The following is a 17,301-nucleotide window of genomic DNA, read 5'->3' on the forward strand; positions in this document are numbered from 1 at the left end:
CTTCTCAAAACTGTGTGCTGTGAGAAACCAAAGGCAATATATCGCTCTGAGAAACTCCGTCTTTTCCATCACACACTGGCCTCCTGCCTTCAGGCTCAGCTTGCAGCAGAGAACAACTTTGTCATCACTTGTAAACGAAGTGCTTTAATGTGGACATCCCCGAGGGAGAATAAACACAAACTGCAGTGCTATTTCACAGAGCTACTTCTCTGATGTTCCCAACAGTACGTAGCGCTTACGTGGTGCTCTGTCTCCCAGGATCTCAAGGCAGCACACTTGCTGTCAACTTGATTGTGAAAAGGGCTTCTCTCCACACCTCAGTCCCAGGATGAGATTAACAGCTTAGAAGAGACTTCAGAAAAGAGCAATCAATCAGTGATGATGGGACTGAAGGGGCTGATTTATAAGTTAAAATAAAACAAGCTTGAAATAGCTGTAAAGCTCAGTTGGGGTACCCGTGCTACAAGATGTTTGTGATAGCTATTAATAGTATTAACATTAACTAACTATACATTATACAAAATAACCATATGATAGCAGAATAAAAAGACAATCATCTCGAAATCTTGGCAGACTCTCTAAAGAAGAGATAAGGTGTTATAGGAGGGTAAATCTAAATGGAAAAGAACAAAAAGGTGGTCATAAAATACAGATAGTAGGACTGTTAGCATACCCTTATTGGAAATTTATCTAGTACAGGAATCAGAGCTGAAGCACTTATTTCCTTTATTTGCTAGACATTGTTATAGGTTCTGATAACACAGAATACAGCAGAAGATGTTCTAAATACAGCAGAAGATGCCCATGGCGAAACAACTCCCCAGGCTGGAGGGGTCTGTATGCTTCACCCATTAATAGGGTGACCAAGCTGCCTCAGTCTTCTAGCAAAACCTAGCATAATTCTTCATGGAGATTTGGCAACGATCTCATACTCAATATCACATCATGTTTAGAGAAAAAATCCAAATCGATTGCTATTCATATATCAGATGGGCAAACAGACACCAGCTGCAGTGTCGCCCACTTACTCTGAATTAGCAATGACTGTATTGCAATTCAGCCTTTGAGCTTTTCTAAAACACAAGCAGGGAGAGACCATCATAATGTCTGTGATAATGACTGGGTGTGTGGATCATGGAGCTGAAAATTATTTCTCCTAAACTCCTTTCTTAGAAGAGGACATGTGTTCAGATTTGGCTGGTTGGTCTGAAACCATGCCTGTGTTCATTCATCTCTGCTACATATCCAGTTTGTGCACTGGGACATATCACCATGCTGATTTCAGTTCGACAATATCACATCAAAGAGATAAAAATCACACCACAACCTTAAACTAACCTTCCACTGCTACATTATTTAATAATTTAATAACATTATAATCTTGAAATTACAATTATACCATGCGGAAGCCTGGATAAGAATGCCAATTTGATTGCACACTCAAAATATCTCTGCTTTTCAGAAACACAAACAAGTTTCTATTATAGATTAACACTATGGGCCGGATCCTCACCTAGTATAGACTGACAACACCACTGTGCTGCACCAATTTATATCTACTGCAGAAGATGTAGCCCAGTGACTTTAAAGTAATCAGATCAACAATCCCATCCACAGCACTTAGCAGAACCGTGCACAGGTATATATTATATATTACACATGCCCACTCGCTGTGGGTTATGCATTTATAGAGCAAGCTAACTGAAAGGAGTTCAGACTGTGCACTGTGATACATTCAGTCCTTTGATGTGAGCAACAGGGATGATGGCATTCTTGTACTGGAATCGGATATGAAGGCATGAACGTGCAGACGTGGCTGAGTATGACAGCTATGCAAACAGTCAGAGACTCGCGTAGTGCGGGATGTATGAGAATTTGTGGTTTTCTTGCACTGAGAAAAGACTTTCATCAGCCTTAGCTAAAGCTATTGGTATCTGAGGGCAAGGGGGGGGCATATGCATGTCCATATATCATCCTTTCTTGCAGACTACACCTGGATGTAGTATGAAGGGTAGTATGTCCCCATAACCCTATGGGCTACAACATGGAGGCTGAGCCAGATGAAAAGGAGTGCCCTCGTCTTCCACGTTCAGGACTGAGCAACAGATCAGCATGCTAGCCTCACAGGAAATCTATAGACACAGTGGGAGGTAGCCTTTTCCTCGTGCAGTTAGGCAAGCTGAACCAGAGAAGTCCAAGTCTGCATCAGCAGAGTCTGCCTAATGTACAAAAAAAAGTGGCCTATTTTTTAGTGCTCTTATTAGCACTGAATGCCTTCCCTCCCTACCCAGACTCATGGCTGGGAGAGCAGGAGACAAGGGCTCTAGCCTTTGTGCGTAATCAGGCAGGGCAAGCTATCTGACCCACCATGCCTCTGCCTCCCCCCTTCCAGTTAGTGCTTTCGTCATACTGAGCTCCTGCACTGTGGTTTCCAGGCGAATTTCCACTCGGTGCTCAGAGAGCTGAAACCTTTAGATTAATCCCAGATCTGTCAGCCTCCATCATTTTCAAGCAGGGCTGTGAGCTCCAGGGCACTCCGTTACTTTCTCTAGCACTGAGGAGCCTTAAGCCTCTTGCTCTCACTCTCCTGGAGAGTGGACAGCCCCATTCCTCTCCCTCCCCATCCTGAGATGACCCTGAGTCTGTGGCCAGTCTGGTTGCAGCAGGATGCTCCATGAATCAGGTGATTAATTTGTTTCCTCTCCCTCAAGGAATTTTGGTTTGATCTGCAAAGTTCAGGTCACCTAGGAGCCAAACGCTGCCAGCATGCCCATTGCTCCCTTACACATGGCTGCCCCAGCCCCTGAGCTGCAGCCACTCTGGCTGGCACCCTAATCCTGCTTGTTTGCTGCAGGTATGGAAATGAGCCTCAATACCCCACACAGAAACTCTCTAGCCATTTCACTGATAGCTCAACATTCCTCATTGGCTGAACTTGAGGTTTTGCTCAGGTCTGGTCTTGGTTAGACTGAAGCTCTCTGATTTGTTAGTGATCAACAGCCAGGGAAATTTCTTTCCCCCTCTCCAGCAGACCATCATTGCCAGTTGTCTAGCCTTCCATCTCTAAAACAATGTTCAGCAATCATTCAGGTAATTTGCATCCTTCCTGTCTGCTTACCTTCTGCATTGTTCTTTTTGCTCTACTCCAGGCAGCAGCAGTGGCTGCTGACCTGAGGCTGCAGTGCCTAAGACTAGTGCCTAGGACCATAGAGCATGGTCCCCAAGCAATTTGTGCTCACAAATCATGTATGAACCATGAGGACCTCTACCAAGCTCTTAACCTGCTGGAGTTGCTGCATAGCTAATCCAGCACCACCAGGACCCTTGTAAGTAGCAGGTATGGCCATCTGGAGCAAGCAGAAAGGAAAGAGAAACTGTAAAATTACTCGTTAATGACTAAATTCTGGGCTCAGTGCTGTACAAAGCACACGCCAAGAACTGGTCTCTGCCCCACTGACCTATAATCCACCACAGCATTTCTTTCCAGCCTGTCCCAGTCTATGGAAGTGGGATAAGCTTACTCAACCTGCAACTAGCTCTGCTGGATTTCCTTCCTTGCACTTGAGCATGGCATGGAGATGCAAGCACTCTGCAACAGGCTGAGCCCTGCACAAGTCACCACTGGTAGAGCAAAACAGTCCCAGTGCTGGCTGCTCAATGTTCACTGTCGCCCTCCATCATTCTGGCAGCTGGGAGGCTGGTGTGAGGAGCTGGCCTGTACCAGAGCACATGTACCCCTGTATGAGTTGCCCAAAACCATCTCAGTCTCAAGGGCCAAGGCCTCCCATGTCTGTGACAGCCCCGTGCTTTGACCCTGCCATTGACAGGCAAGTGCTGGGCAAAGAGAAGAGCACGATGCGGAAGCCCATTGAGGAGGTGGGAAATGAAGTAGAAATAAAACATAGTGAAGGGCTGAAAGGTCTATCCCTGAGAAAAATCCTTACAGATGCTAAGAAAGGCAGATAACATGAGCAGAGTGATGCTGGTTGGCTACCACTGCCCAGGACTTTTTCTGAACTCCTCCCCTTCACACAAGTGCTCTGAGATGGGCTAAGGAAATCTGGGAGAGGCCCTGCGTGCTGGGCACCAGGCCATGCCCCTGCCACCCAGCACCCCTAGGAAGAAGAGCAATCCTAGCCAAGGGCCTTGACAGGGAATATTAAATTCCAGGTACAACTCAGGAAGAAAAGCCCCATACATGCTATCCAGGATGTCGAGGAAACCACGGTTTGCTCTGACCCCAGAGGAGCAGGTGATTACTCAGCACTGCAAGGACGTCTCCCAGCCCACAGCCCCTGCAAGCCAGCCGTGATCCTGCCCTCCACAGCCCTGCCAAGCAGGGACACGAGAGCTCCTCGAGGTGCCAGGCTCACTGCTTAAGCAATTATCCTTTCTGTGAATACGTCCTCCGTGTGTGTGGAACAGGGAGATACTCTGGTGCTGGGCACTGTGAAAAAAGTTTAACCCTTCGTCATGTAACAAATAAATCCCATTATTCCAGTTCCCTGGCTGGTGCTCCCTCCAGCCTGTGCTCCCCGAATCCCTTTCGAGAGCAGCTGAATCAATGTTTGACTTGTACAAACAGCCACCTGACTGCAATTTGGAAGGGATTCAGATGGGGATTACGGCAAGGCAGTGGATAAAAATCTATTACATGGCAGTATTTATTCTAGATCCCCGTGGCACTCAGTGTGAACTCTGGCAGCATCTCCTGTTCCTTATTCAGTGGCACATATGCAGGGGATTGAGAAGAATCACTTTTGGGAGAGCATGCTGCAGAACAGTCAGAGGAGAGGACCATGATCCAGACTGAGTACATATTTCCAAGCCAGACTGACTTGGCTTTGCAGTGCATCCTCCCAGGGGGGTGGGAACATCTTTAGTTTTGAGGAGAATTTGATATTGATGAAATTGCATTGCTTTGATGGCCCTAAGGACCTGCGCCAGCTCTGGTTTACCAAAGACCAATAGTTCTGGCTCAGTGCAGCGGTATCTGGGATCAAAATCCAATCCTGCCTTCTCTCTTCAGGCACAGAAAAGATCTGAGCCCGGAGTCAGCAGTAGGAGCTCCCTGGGTGCAGGAAGCCTGCCTGATCTTGGACCACAAGAGCAACTTTTGCAGCAAGACCCACATTGCTGCTCTCTACTTGTAGCCTAGCAGTGAGGGGAACAGTTTGGGCAAGGGGTGAGGGGGGCTCTAGGTGGCAATCTCTGAGATGAGGTAACCCAGGAATAGGACTGCAAACAACCCTCTCCCTGCCCACAGGGGTCACCACCAAAACACCACTGTTGGCCCAGCCTGGCCAAGCTAGACAGGAATAGTCTCCCAGGACAGGCATCTGGCCCAAGTACCCTCAGTCCTTTTCCAGTGCACACTCACACAGTTCGCAAGCACAGGGAGCACCAGGGCAGTGCTGCAAGATGCCACTGAATTAACAGGCTGTGACAGGGCTGTCCAGCAGCAAAGAGAAGCAGAGACGCCACCACTCTCAAAAAAGAAATGGATGTAGGGGAGGCGTCCAATGGGACTGAATTACCCATCCCCAGCTTTGCCTTCTCTTGTGTTGAAAGTACCAAATCTTCATCTGCCGGAGGTACATCATGTGTCAAGGGAGACCAACCTCTCTACACCAGTGCTGCAACTTTTTCTCCGCAGGGTAATAATGCTAAGAGCAAAATGAGCACCGGCCAAGCCCCCCTTGCCTTGCTGCCACCGACAAGGCAGTGTGCACAGGCACCCCGCTCCCTGGCAGCAGCATTTCTGGGCTGAGCGATGCAGAGATGACAGGAACAAATGGACTGGAGAAGGGCTGGAGGAGCCCGAGCCAGTTTGGGCGGCCCTAGCAGTGAGGGACCTGCCCTGAGCACAGCCACAGACTTCAAAGCCCAAAGCGGTTGTGTCCTAAACGCTTAATAACTCCCTCTGGGGACCGCTCACGTGGCTGGATCTGTGCTGGAGCTGGCCCTGCGCCAGTGAATGAAGCTCTCCCACAAGGTGCCAGCGCAAATACAAGGTAGCAGTGTTTGCTAGCAGGGAGCAGCGTAAGCCTCCTCTTCCTCAGCTCTTCCCGGGGCTCTGCTCAAGTCACTGCCCCTCCTGTACAGCTGTACAGGTGACTGCCTGGATGGACAGGCTTCAAGTTAACCAGCATTGCTGGGGCCTGGGATGCTGGGTCATTTTCTCAGATTAGCCATTTGAACTTTTAGTTTAAATTTTGTTATCTGTAAACCAGAGATAAACCTGACCTACAAAGATGCTGGGAAACTTAATGAATGGAAAGTTTGCAATGTGCTTTAAGATCACCAGGGAGAAGATACAAGAGGCAAAATTTTGCAATACATGTAACATTTTATCAGATTATAACAAATTTTAAAGTACTTCATGCACCCATCTAACATAAAGATGTGCTTTATCATACATTATTTCTTACAGGACCCACACTGCATTAAAAAGAACTAAACTTCTGGAGGGAAATTAGGAAGAGGTCATAACTCTCAGATTTCTGTCCCCTAGACTCATCCCCTCCACATAGTCTCTTTTCCCCCTTGCTTCTTCTTTCGCTACAATCCACAATTCCATTATCCCCCATTTCACCCTGTCTTCCTTCATCTGTTGTTGTGAAGTTATTGCTCGCTGGGTTTTCTCTTCATGCAGAAGCCAAAAAGCATAAGAAGTAACATGGAGCCCCAGAGGCAACCACACCAGGACAGCAGCGTTCGCATCTTTTCCTCCAGATGCACCGACTGCCTTTGGGTCGCAACAGGCCTATGAATCTGGGACTCCCCCAGATTTGTGCATCACTTCTGTGGCCGCACAGGTTTTCTGTGGGGACCAGGCTCAAGTCCCCCTCAAGGAGAGCTCCACTTTTGTGCCATGGGAGAGCCTCCATCCCTGCCAGATGTAATTTGGTCCATCCCAGTCCCCAGAGACCCTGGCTTACCAGAGCAAGCCTGGTTCTTCTGCCCAAAGGGAGCTACTCAGGCACTGCATTATATATTACTGCTAATGAAGTTGCTTTGTTTGTTCTATTGCTTAGGGGAATAAGTTAATATCTCAGAATGCCCTTTAGCAGTATTTGGCTTTGTTTATTAAATATTTATTTTGCAAGATAAGTGTGGATAAGGGGCTCCTATCAGGGTTCCTTCTGGGAGGAGAGAGCATCAAGAGTCTCAGAGAATAAAATGGGTATAGAGATCCAGGTTGGGTTCTTATCCAGAACAGCATACAGCATCCACCCTTTCTAACAGTGTAAAAGATAAACAATTTCATCTTGCTCCTTCTCAGAGTTTATCCCCAGCAGCCAAAAGAAAGTGGATCTGACATGCTTACGGGTCTTGTGCTCTTCTTTGCCTGGGGCCTGACACTCCTTCCCTCCTACTGGTGGGAAATGACTATACTTCCCGAAACAGTGAAAGGGAATCCTACAGGCTGTGGTATCATTGCTGCTGCCACGGGAAGGGTTTGGCAGGGCGGGAGGGGAAAGCAGGATGGCACCAGTATAAGTAGTCTTCAGCAGCAGTACAGAGGGAAGGGGAGAGGGGGAATCACATGGATGCAGCACAGCTAGGATTAGCTTTTTCACTGGTGGGCCCGCGGGCTGTGTACACACCTGATGAGCCTTTCTTTGGGTACACAAATGGCAGAGGAAATACAGATAAATGCAACAGGTTAAACAGTTATGATTAGAAGTGAATACTGTAGGCTATCCTGAAGTTTTGCAGGAAAGTCAAGACAGCCTCCAAACCCCTGCCCGCAATGCTAGCAGAGTTTGATGAGTCCCTGCAGTCAGTCTAAGACTCACAGGATCTAGCTTACAGGGGTTTTAGAAGCACCCTGTCCAATGCATCCCAACTCCCGCTCTGTGCCTCTGACACCCAGAGAGAAACAGGCAGGTGGGAAGTGACACTGCTCTCTTGCACAGCCATGTTGCACAAGTCAGAGTGAAGACGCCATCTCCTTTCTGCCCATGCACAGAGCTGGCACTTGAATCTGGCCTTTCTGATCAGCACCCACTGCGGCTGTTTGCAGAGAGAGGATCACCCCCATGGCGTCCTCCTGTTGGGAGGGTGACTCCACTGGCCTCTCTTGGCTGGAAGCAGCTGTAAGGGAGGAATAGCCGTCTCTTCCTGATGTGCATGGGAATAGAGCTGAGAGGGAGTGGTGTGGATTCAGCCTCCAGCCACCTGCTGTACGGGAACGGGCAGATCATTACCCAGAGAGCTCTGTAATTTTGCTTTGCAAATGCTTGCCCACTGGCGCAGAGCCTGAGGAGGAGAAGGGGGAGAGGGAGGCTGCTCACAGCTCTGCATGCCAAAAAGGCACTTTACCACACATGAGGCCACCAACGCTTCTGCAGCCGTGAGACCTCCCCAAGCCAGCTTTTTGTAAGAGCAGGGGAAGAAGTGGCAAGAGGGGGTAGAGAGGGAAGGAAGAACAAGGGGCTGTTGGAAGAAGAAAGAGCGATGCAGAGAAGGGAAGAGGACATGATAGCTAGGGAAAGGGGAGCATCAGGCCATGGAGGTATGTCAAGACAGGAGTCCCTGCAAGAGTTGACAGCATGAAAGGGAGAAGACTCCATCCCCAAGGTCTCCCAAGCAGGCAAGCTGTAAGCACCCTCTGGGAACTAACAGAAGAGCAAGGAAGAGCCTGCTTGGGACTTTCTGCTAAGTGCAGTAAGGCTTTGCAGAGCCTGCTTCCTGGGGAAGCCTGGCTCATGTAGATATGTTGCTTGCAACTACAGCAACCTCCTATTCCTCCTGCCTCCCCCATCTCCCCAGAGCTTTTAAATTTGTGGGCAAATTTCAGCTAAATCTTTGACACGGCTATATCTCCATCTGGTATTATAGTTTTACAAGTTTCATGAAAACAGGCAAAGGGGTAGCAGAGAGAAGCCAAGTTGCTATGAAGGGACATGCTGAAATGTTAATTCAATGGTATTATCACCCAGCAGAGAACCCAAACAGGAGAGTGGTGCTATCAATAAGTGTCACAACAAAGTTCAAACTCCAACTCTCTGAATAGTAGTTTTTTGGCCAGCAATTGTGCAAAACCACTATGATTTGAGTAAGCTGGACCCCCAGATTCTGTTCCACGCTGATACCTGCTCTCCCTCTGATTTTGTTTGAGCCCATTCCCCAGAGATGTCCACTCTGAGGTGTATGTCAAAGAAGGCAGCAAGCTGAACCTGTCTGAGAGCAAGTGTAAACCCAATTGCTCAGCAATCATTTTCTTTGAAGCTCTCCCTGCCCTGCAACCACTGAGCCCACACACAGACAACCAGAAGATGGTTGCATCTTACAGAGAATCTCTACAGAGATCTGTGCAGAGCTTCCCAGGCAGCAGGGCCTTTACTGCACCACCTTGCATTGCATGAAGCATCTGTGCAGCTCTGACAGAGGTATGGCCCAAGAGGTTGCATGTGGCCAGGGTGCTGCATGCCAGAGAGGGAAGAGTGGGGCTCTACTGCTTTCCACATTTCCCAGTTAATCATTTGTTCTCTGCTGCTAGGCCTGTGCCCAGCCAGCAAAGATGTTTTTGGTACAGAAGGGAAATAAGTCTCAATTGCTCACACCCACATCCAGCTCCCACTTCCCTAACAAGCTGGAAAAGCCTGTTCTTCTAAAAGCACCTCTAGAATTTCCTTTTATGTTCAGGTAGCTCCAAAAAGGGCAGCGCTTCACACTTTTCAAATACCATTCCCCAGCTTTGCCTGAAGGGCTCTGGCTAAAGTAAGCAACATGCCAACATCAGAAACATCTGGGGGAAAAAGTGTAAGTCATAAGGACGCAGGTCTTTGGTATCTATGGCCAGATGCTCTCCTCTTTATAGCAGAGCACCTGTTTTCTACTTCACAAGTACCCTCAATTTCTAATAGTATAAGCCACAAGAAAACTAGATCTGTTGTGGCCGCCTGATCTATTGTAGCAGCAAACATGCATCCCAATTCTGCTGGCACTCTTATATGCTCCAGTAGCACCCATGACTTACAGGATATTTACTGGGCTTAAAGTCACCCTAAGAAGCAACAGGATAACATTTTTGCATGTAATTTGATGACATTTTGATGAGTCACACCGTTTTATCACAAATTTGCATCAGCCCTTATTTTTCTAATTATTTCTAAAAGTGTGCTATGAGTTTTTCAAGCACCTAATTAGGGAATCATTGCCCTGAAAAAGCTCCAATCTGAGCCCCTTGATCCTACACATATACATGGAGGCTTGGCTTCAGCATCGGGACTTCAGATAGAAAAATGGACAAGGGACAGGCACAAAGAGGACAAAACCCAGGATGACTAAGAGAGCGTTCTACGTGTTGGTTACGATTTTTTTTTTTTAATTCCCTTTCTCCTGAATTTTCCATCCAGCTCTCACCCACTCACAGCATGGTGCAGTGACAGGTGAGTCTTTCCTCAGCAGAGCTGAAGAACTGAAAACTTTAACTTTAAAATGAAAGAATCCCTTCAGTCATGCTAACACTGCCCAGTGTGATGTTGGAATACAGCTGGGAATTAATGGGTCAGAACATAAAATTTTCCCCAAACCAGAAAAAATTATGTATTACTGTTGAATTGCTTCATTTCTTTCCTAAGTATATGAGGCAGAGATCTCATCAATAAGATTTCAAGAAAAGAAAAAAAAAAAAAAGATGATATTTTCTATATTTAGTAGCTTCTGCATTTTGGCACATTTGCTTGCTAAAAATACCTAAATGCACTTATTGGTGGGGTGGGGGAATCAGCATTTCTCCGTTTTACTATCCAATTATCCCAGCAACAAGAGAGGTAGACAATTGCAATTTGAGATTCCCTGACAGTTGTCTGCTGAATGTACAGCATTTAAATGCCCGTGTTTGCAGAAGAAGGCGAGGAACCCAATCAAGCGGGCTGGGGCCGGGGTTAGCAGGTAGCCAAGGCGCTCGGCAGCACACCCAGGTGCGCCAGTGCTCACCTCGGAGAGCCAGTGGTCTGAAGTACCACTCCTCACCTGAGGCAGAGAGATGGTGCCCACATTCCCCTGGGGCAAGGCGAGAGGGGATGGGGCCATAGGCCACCAAAGCCAGCAGCAGGGCATGCACAGGGAGGGAGGACATGCCTGGAGCAAGGTGCCTGCCCAAACTCTCAGCCGAGGACATCTCTGAGCAACTGGGATGCACAACCTGATACCCATTCCTGGATTAGGATGCAAGTTATTTCTTTAGGGAATATGGGACTATGCTTACTCTGTTTCTTTTAAGCACTGCCCCTACATAGTGTCTGTTAGGTAGCCCAGTGCCCAGCACAATTGGCCGGGGAGCTGAAGACCCAAGCTGTGAGCCTCTTCAGCCTGATGAGGTTTGTTTGCCACAACCAGCCCCATTTAGTGGCTGCATCTCTGAAGAAAGCTGCTGATGCTGCTGCGGGATTGTGCTGCCCGCATGCATTAGGGCACGCATCCTGGTTCACCCAAGTTACATTTTTGAACCAGGACCTAGGGACAAGTTTCCTTGGGTCAATTCTTAGGTTCAACCTTCTCTGCATGCAACTGCTCAGGTCACCAGGGCTTCCTGGGACTCAGCATTCCCTTCAGTGTAAATAATATAATTAGTAAGTAACTACTTCCAAGCATGAAGTGGATTTTATGAGTATATTGAAGCTGCTGAGAGCTATTGGTTTAAAGTGCTGAGCCATATTCTTTGAATACAACAGGTCCTGAACCTAAACTGGAAGTTATTCTTAAAGAGAAGCATAACAGCCAATACCGACTTGCAAGAGCAGCTCTAGTCACAATGATCTAGTTTCCTTTTCAGAGGAACAGGGCTTGGGAGGCAGCAGGTGCTATGTCTCGACTCTAATGAAGCTTTTGACATTTTGACATGTGACTCACGATATTCAAGAAAAGATTGTCTAGGTGAACCTACTGTGGTTAATAACATTTGGTTAGAAAAACATTTCTTGAAAATAGTTATCATTATTTCATTGCCAGATGAAAGATGTATTGAGTGGATCCTACAGGTGTTCATTGGAGGGTCCAGCACTAGTCAATGTTTCCATTAATGACTTGGATGATGGAATAAAGAGTATACTTATTAAATCTGCAGATGACATCAAGCTGGGAGGGACTGAATACGCTGGAGGACAGAAATAGAATACAAGACAATCACAGCAAATTGGACAAATGATCTGAGAACACAAGATGAAATTCAACCAGGACATATTCATATAATTAGACTTAAGCAGGAATAATCAACTTCATAAATACAGAAAAAGGAACAGCCAGCTAGGTGGCAATTCTGCAGAAAGGGGTCTGAAAGTTACTGTACATCAAAAGCTGAAAAGCAGTAAAAAACAGGTCTCACCACCACAAGAAAAGCAAGTATCATATTGGGACGCTAAGGTTAGTCTGACAGACCTGTGATGTAGGTTTTTCTCTGGAGGATTATGTCCAGTGTTGGGTGTCCCACCCTGAGGCAGGGGCTAACTGGAGAGAGCCCAGGAGAGAAGAAGGGGAATTGTCGAATACTTAGAATGGGTGGCCAACAAGAGCATAGAGGACAGACAGAGGATGTCTAGATAAAGAAAAGATGACTGAGGGAGTACACCGTAACAGTTTTCAAATATCTGAACAGCTGCTGCAAGGAAAAAATATAATCTGTTTTCCATGCCCATGATGAATAAGAGGCAATAAGTTCAACTTCAGCATGGAAGATTTGGGTTAATCTGTTAAGAATAAGGAAGCGCTGGAATAGATTGCCCAGAGCTCAGTCAAAATATTGTCAAGGGCAAAGGAGATGCAGCTGAACATGCCTGGGGCAGGGAGATGGACTAGATGATCTCTCAAAGTCCCTTCCAATCCTATTTCCTATAGCTTTTTTGATCAGTAGTAGCAAGTTTAAAGAGAAGCTGTTCATGGAACTCTCCTTTCCCCCTCCCTCGTATCAGATATTTTTCACAACGAAAAGGGAGAGTTTTGAAGTTTTTACAGTGCAGCAAAACACACACACCAGTCCCCACCCGGCTTCAGCAAATCTATTTTCTAGATACGCCAGACACATTTAGGTACTCTCAACCCTATGCGGAACAGAGCTTGAGACATTAATCTTTCAGCAACAAAAACACAGTTCTCTTCTAACAAGCCTGCCTAACTGTTCCTAGGGGCGACTACAGAGCCACAGAGCCCTGCGGCTCCCTGCACATACCTTCCTCAGTCAGTAGCCCCGGCTAAGAAAAGTGTTTACATCCCAGGCTCACTGGCCTGTGCAGTCCCAAAAATAGAGGTTTTGGTTTTTTGTTTTGTTTTAATGTTTTCCTGTAGAAACTTCTCATACGTTAAATCTTATGCACTCACCCAATAAACTAAGGTCATGTCTAAAAATATTATAAAACCCTAAAGCCAGTGTCAGTCTCAGACTCCAAGCATAGGACCAATGGCAACAAATGTTTGCAACACCTGTATTTGAAATCAACACCCTATCTCTTTATGAGAATAGGAGAAGCGCTTCTGCCAAGAGCTAGAGGTGTTGCAGGACCCGTTGCACAGGCAGACACCACACTGTCCTGCTGGAGGGCAGAGCACGCCCTTGGAAAAGGGGATGGAGCACCTGCTGGGAACACCATGCCCTGCAGTGCTCCCAGCTGAACAGGACACGGGTTATGGATGTAAATACTACCAAGAGGAGAAAAAGTGACCACAGGACTATGATTAGCAGGAATAGAGCAGACAAAGACATATCCCTTCTTAAGGGATCGGAAAACTTTTGTGGTGTTAAGATGATCAGGAGTGCATGAAACACCGCCTCCCATGCCATAGATGTGTGTCCATATGGACCCATGGCAACTCTCCCCAAATTGAGAAGGTCACACTCCCTATTCAGTCTGCCAGTGATGAGGATAATTAATGCCGTTTCTTAGATCAACCATAAAGTCCCAAACCAGTACCTAGCAAAGTCACCGAGTAACATATTTTGATGCTAAAAGGCTTTTGAGAGAAGCTGTCAGCTGGCCCCAGTTGTCCCAGCTCCTCCTGCGAGGCCTCAGCTGCCGCAGGGTTTTCCTCCCTGTGCTCGGACTGTGCCTGCCTGGCAAGGGGCTAGTCCTGCCCCACGCTGAGTACCCCCTGCGCCCAGGGGTCAACGGGAAACGAGGGCTCAGGGCCACTCCTTAAGGGCTGCCCAAGAAGAACATGGAGTAATTTTGGTATGAGACAGAACAAGCTCCCACTGCACCTCATCTGGGGAGTGGCAGGTCCCTGCAGCCTGTCCCAGCGGCTCTGCTGCAGGCACAGGGCACAACTATGCTTTTCTTATCAACGCGCTCAGGCGGGCAGCAGGACCCCCGGGGCAGAGGATGATCTCTGCGGCTGGCCATCCTTCCTCTCCCATCTCTCGCCCACGACATCTCTGAGCGATGCTCCCATCGCTGGCTGTGCCCCTGCTGCTTGAGTTAATTACAGTAATTATACCTGCGCTCCTCAGCTCCAGCTCCCTTTTGTTGTCACTTCCCTGCCCGTTCATTTGCAAATCTAATCGCTCAGTGGATTTTTTGAAAAGAAAAGGGGTAGGGAGGGCAAAGATACAAACGAAGAAAGAAAGTATGATTCCTGTAACAGTACAAGGGGAATTGAGAAGCCATTGAGCAGCACCAGGTGTTTTATTTAGTGCCCCTGCGAGGGCTGCATGCTGCTCCCAGCTCTGACAGACAGGCCTTTGCTGAGCTACAGCACTAGACCAGAGTGGGGGAAAAAAGAAAGAATTGCATCAGCCTCCCCCAGTGCCTGCCAAATTGCCTCGATCGAGGTTCACAGCAGAGCTCGAGATCCTGCCCGGTGCTTCAGAGCTCACTTGCAGAAGGACAGGAGAGCTTCCTGGGCACCCAGTGCTCCCAGCACGGCAGGATGCCCACATGGGCACGGGCACCATGAACCCCCAGCAACTGCTCTTCTCGGTGCTGGGTCCTACCCATTTCTCGGGCAGGTTTCCTGTAGGCAAGGGGTGCTGCAGCATCAGCTGTGGAAACAGAAGTCTCTTTTCGTGCCTGGGAGCGGAGGCTTTCCAGCCGTGACCCTGGAAGAACCATTGCTAGAGGTGAGCATGCAGTTCAGATCGCCTGTCTGATAAGGATAGATTTGAGGTCAACGCTTTGAACAAAGCGGGGAAAAAAGTACAACCGAAAAAAAATGGGCAGAAATGGCTTCCTAGCTGTTTTCAGGTGCTCTGAAGAAGAGGAAGCAAGAAGCGGAAGCCTCTGATGTGCCCTCCCAGCTGGCACTGGGACCAGTGTTATATCGCTGTCACAGGGCAGCGAGGTAGAGCAGTGGGTTTTGTTCACCCAGTACTGTGTATACAGTTTCAAGGAGAAAAGTACAAAACAATGTGATTTTTGTCTTTTAGGGCCAATAGATAGAGGCAGTGAAACAGAGAAAGGGGCAAAGAGACACTCTGGTTCCTTTGCACTAAGCACAGCAATTATGTTATACTGAACTGAAGCACCTTCACACCAGCCCTTACACCAGTTTGTCAGTGTAGCCACACACTTGTGAGCCTGTTCACGTTATCATCCCAGACACCAGAATCGCCCACTATGCAATGTTTTGCCACTCACCACTAGGACTGATTTCTCTCATTGCCCATGCTGGAAGGGCAGCCAAGGTGGCTGCAGAAGTCCAGGAGTTTCAGAAGGTGGGGATTAAAATAACTCCCTTGATAAAGTATTAGAAGAATAGGCTTTTTGTTGGGTTTTTTTTTTTAAGAAGGCTGAAAATAGGTGATGTTTCTCATTACCAGAGTAGATGTTTCTTATAATTATACGTTTGTCCACAAAACGTATTGTTTTGCATATCCGCATAGGCAAGAAAGCGTTTCTAGAGAATGGACAGGAGAAAGAGGTAGAGAGACCTTCTGAACATTAAGGGCAGGCAGAGAGGTAGTCAAGGAAACGGGTCAGAACTGTAAACCATTCCTATTTTGAGGCAATATCCAACTGGATTTTTTTTAGTGAAATGAGAGCAACAAATTCGTTTTACTATAACTGGGAAAAAAATGCAAACCGCCAAAAGTAACACTTTGTTTCCAGGCAAGAAATACGAAACAAGAGTACTGCACAGATCTGAGCAACATGTAACTGCAGTGTGGCAAACTAGAGAGTCTCCAAGTCCTTTAGATGACGTGCTTGAAAGGATTTTCCATCTCCCAGGAGGCTGATTGCTGGGGGAGGAGAGAAAGGACCTGCAATTAGGTTGATTAAAATAGTGGTCCCAGTATGGTCTGTTCTTCACTGTTGCCAGGAGACTAGAAGGCTGGGATGAACTGCTCAACCTTTTTGTAACAAAAATAGGTGTTTACTTCCACACCATATGATCTTGGCCCTCTCCAAGGCTGCACATTCTCTGTTAGTCCTCCAGAAAAAAATCCCAACCCAACTTCACTTTCTTAGACCTGTGTTAAGATGGGTTTACTGTGTCCAAAACCACACCGATGCTTCCCTGCCTCCATCTTCCCAACCCAGTGCCCAACTCCAGGCTCTATGCTAACCATTCAGTGGCTGTTCTTCCACTTATTATATGATTAATCCTGTCTTTCCCTCCTGATCTGGACCCTAGTCCCAGATAGGCAGGTCAATTCCAGGTTACTCGCCCCCACCACAGGGTATACGTCTGACGCAAAGGCTGGCTATGTGGCTCAGCTGATGGGTAAGGACATTGAGATGGGCAGCCACTCACAGATTATTAAGTGGACATGCAGTACCCAAAGTCAGTGACTTACGCTGGAAAAGGTTACTATAATACTTCAGGAAACTGAGGATCTTGATGTAGAAACCAAGCCAGGCTATCTTACCCGCTTACTCCATTTTTTCCCTCCCTTTTTCCAGCTGATGCAGAAGTGCAAGAAAACACTGAGTATATTGGTGGGAGATGGTTACAGTCCAAAGTGAAGCCCTAGTTTTTCCTTCAATCCCTTTTGGGGACCATCCTAAAGCATACTGAAGAAAAAAAAAAAAAAACAAAAAAAACCACCACCAAAAAAAAACAAAGAAAAAAAAAGTCTGCACTAGTAGCTGTTCAGAAGTTAAAAGACTGAAGATCTCCATGCATTTGAAGTGTCTCTGTAGCCTGATTTAGGCCATTTGCTTCAAGATAAGTCTTATCTTTCCTAAAGCCAAGTGCATTAATGAAACTGAGCCAATGTGCCTTTTCTATGGCTTTCTCTTGTATCTGCTGCTATAAAAACTGTGCGTGCCAAGCAATGCACTTGCCTTTTAATGCCCCAATGCCAACGCCCTGAGCAGGAGGCAAGGGATTGCGATGGATAGATGGATAGCAGGCATG

At 47.2% G+C, this 17,301-nt stretch overlaps 1 protein-coding gene across 2 annotated transcripts in view; it reads right to left on the minus strand.

Moving 5' to 3' along the window:
* Positions 1 to 283: 283 nt before the first annotated feature.
* Positions 284 to 17,301, minus strand: part of ADCK1 (aarF domain containing kinase 1) — a 116,845-nt gene continuing 99,827 nt past the window's right edge. For both annotated transcript variants that reach the window (XM_082316612.1, XM_082316611.1), the window contains one exon: positions 284 to 352. In XM_082316612.1, the coding sequence (XP_082172738.1) occupies positions 343 to 352 (10 nt within the window). In that variant the 3' untranslated portion in view covers positions 284 to 342. The remainder of the gene's footprint in view (positions 353 to 17,301) is intronic.

This window comes from Platalea leucorodia (assembly GCF_965183815.1).
Source record: "Platalea leucorodia genome assembly, chromosome: 7".
Lineage (NCBI taxonomy): Eukaryota > Metazoa > Chordata > Aves > Pelecaniformes > Threskiornithidae > Platalea > Platalea leucorodia.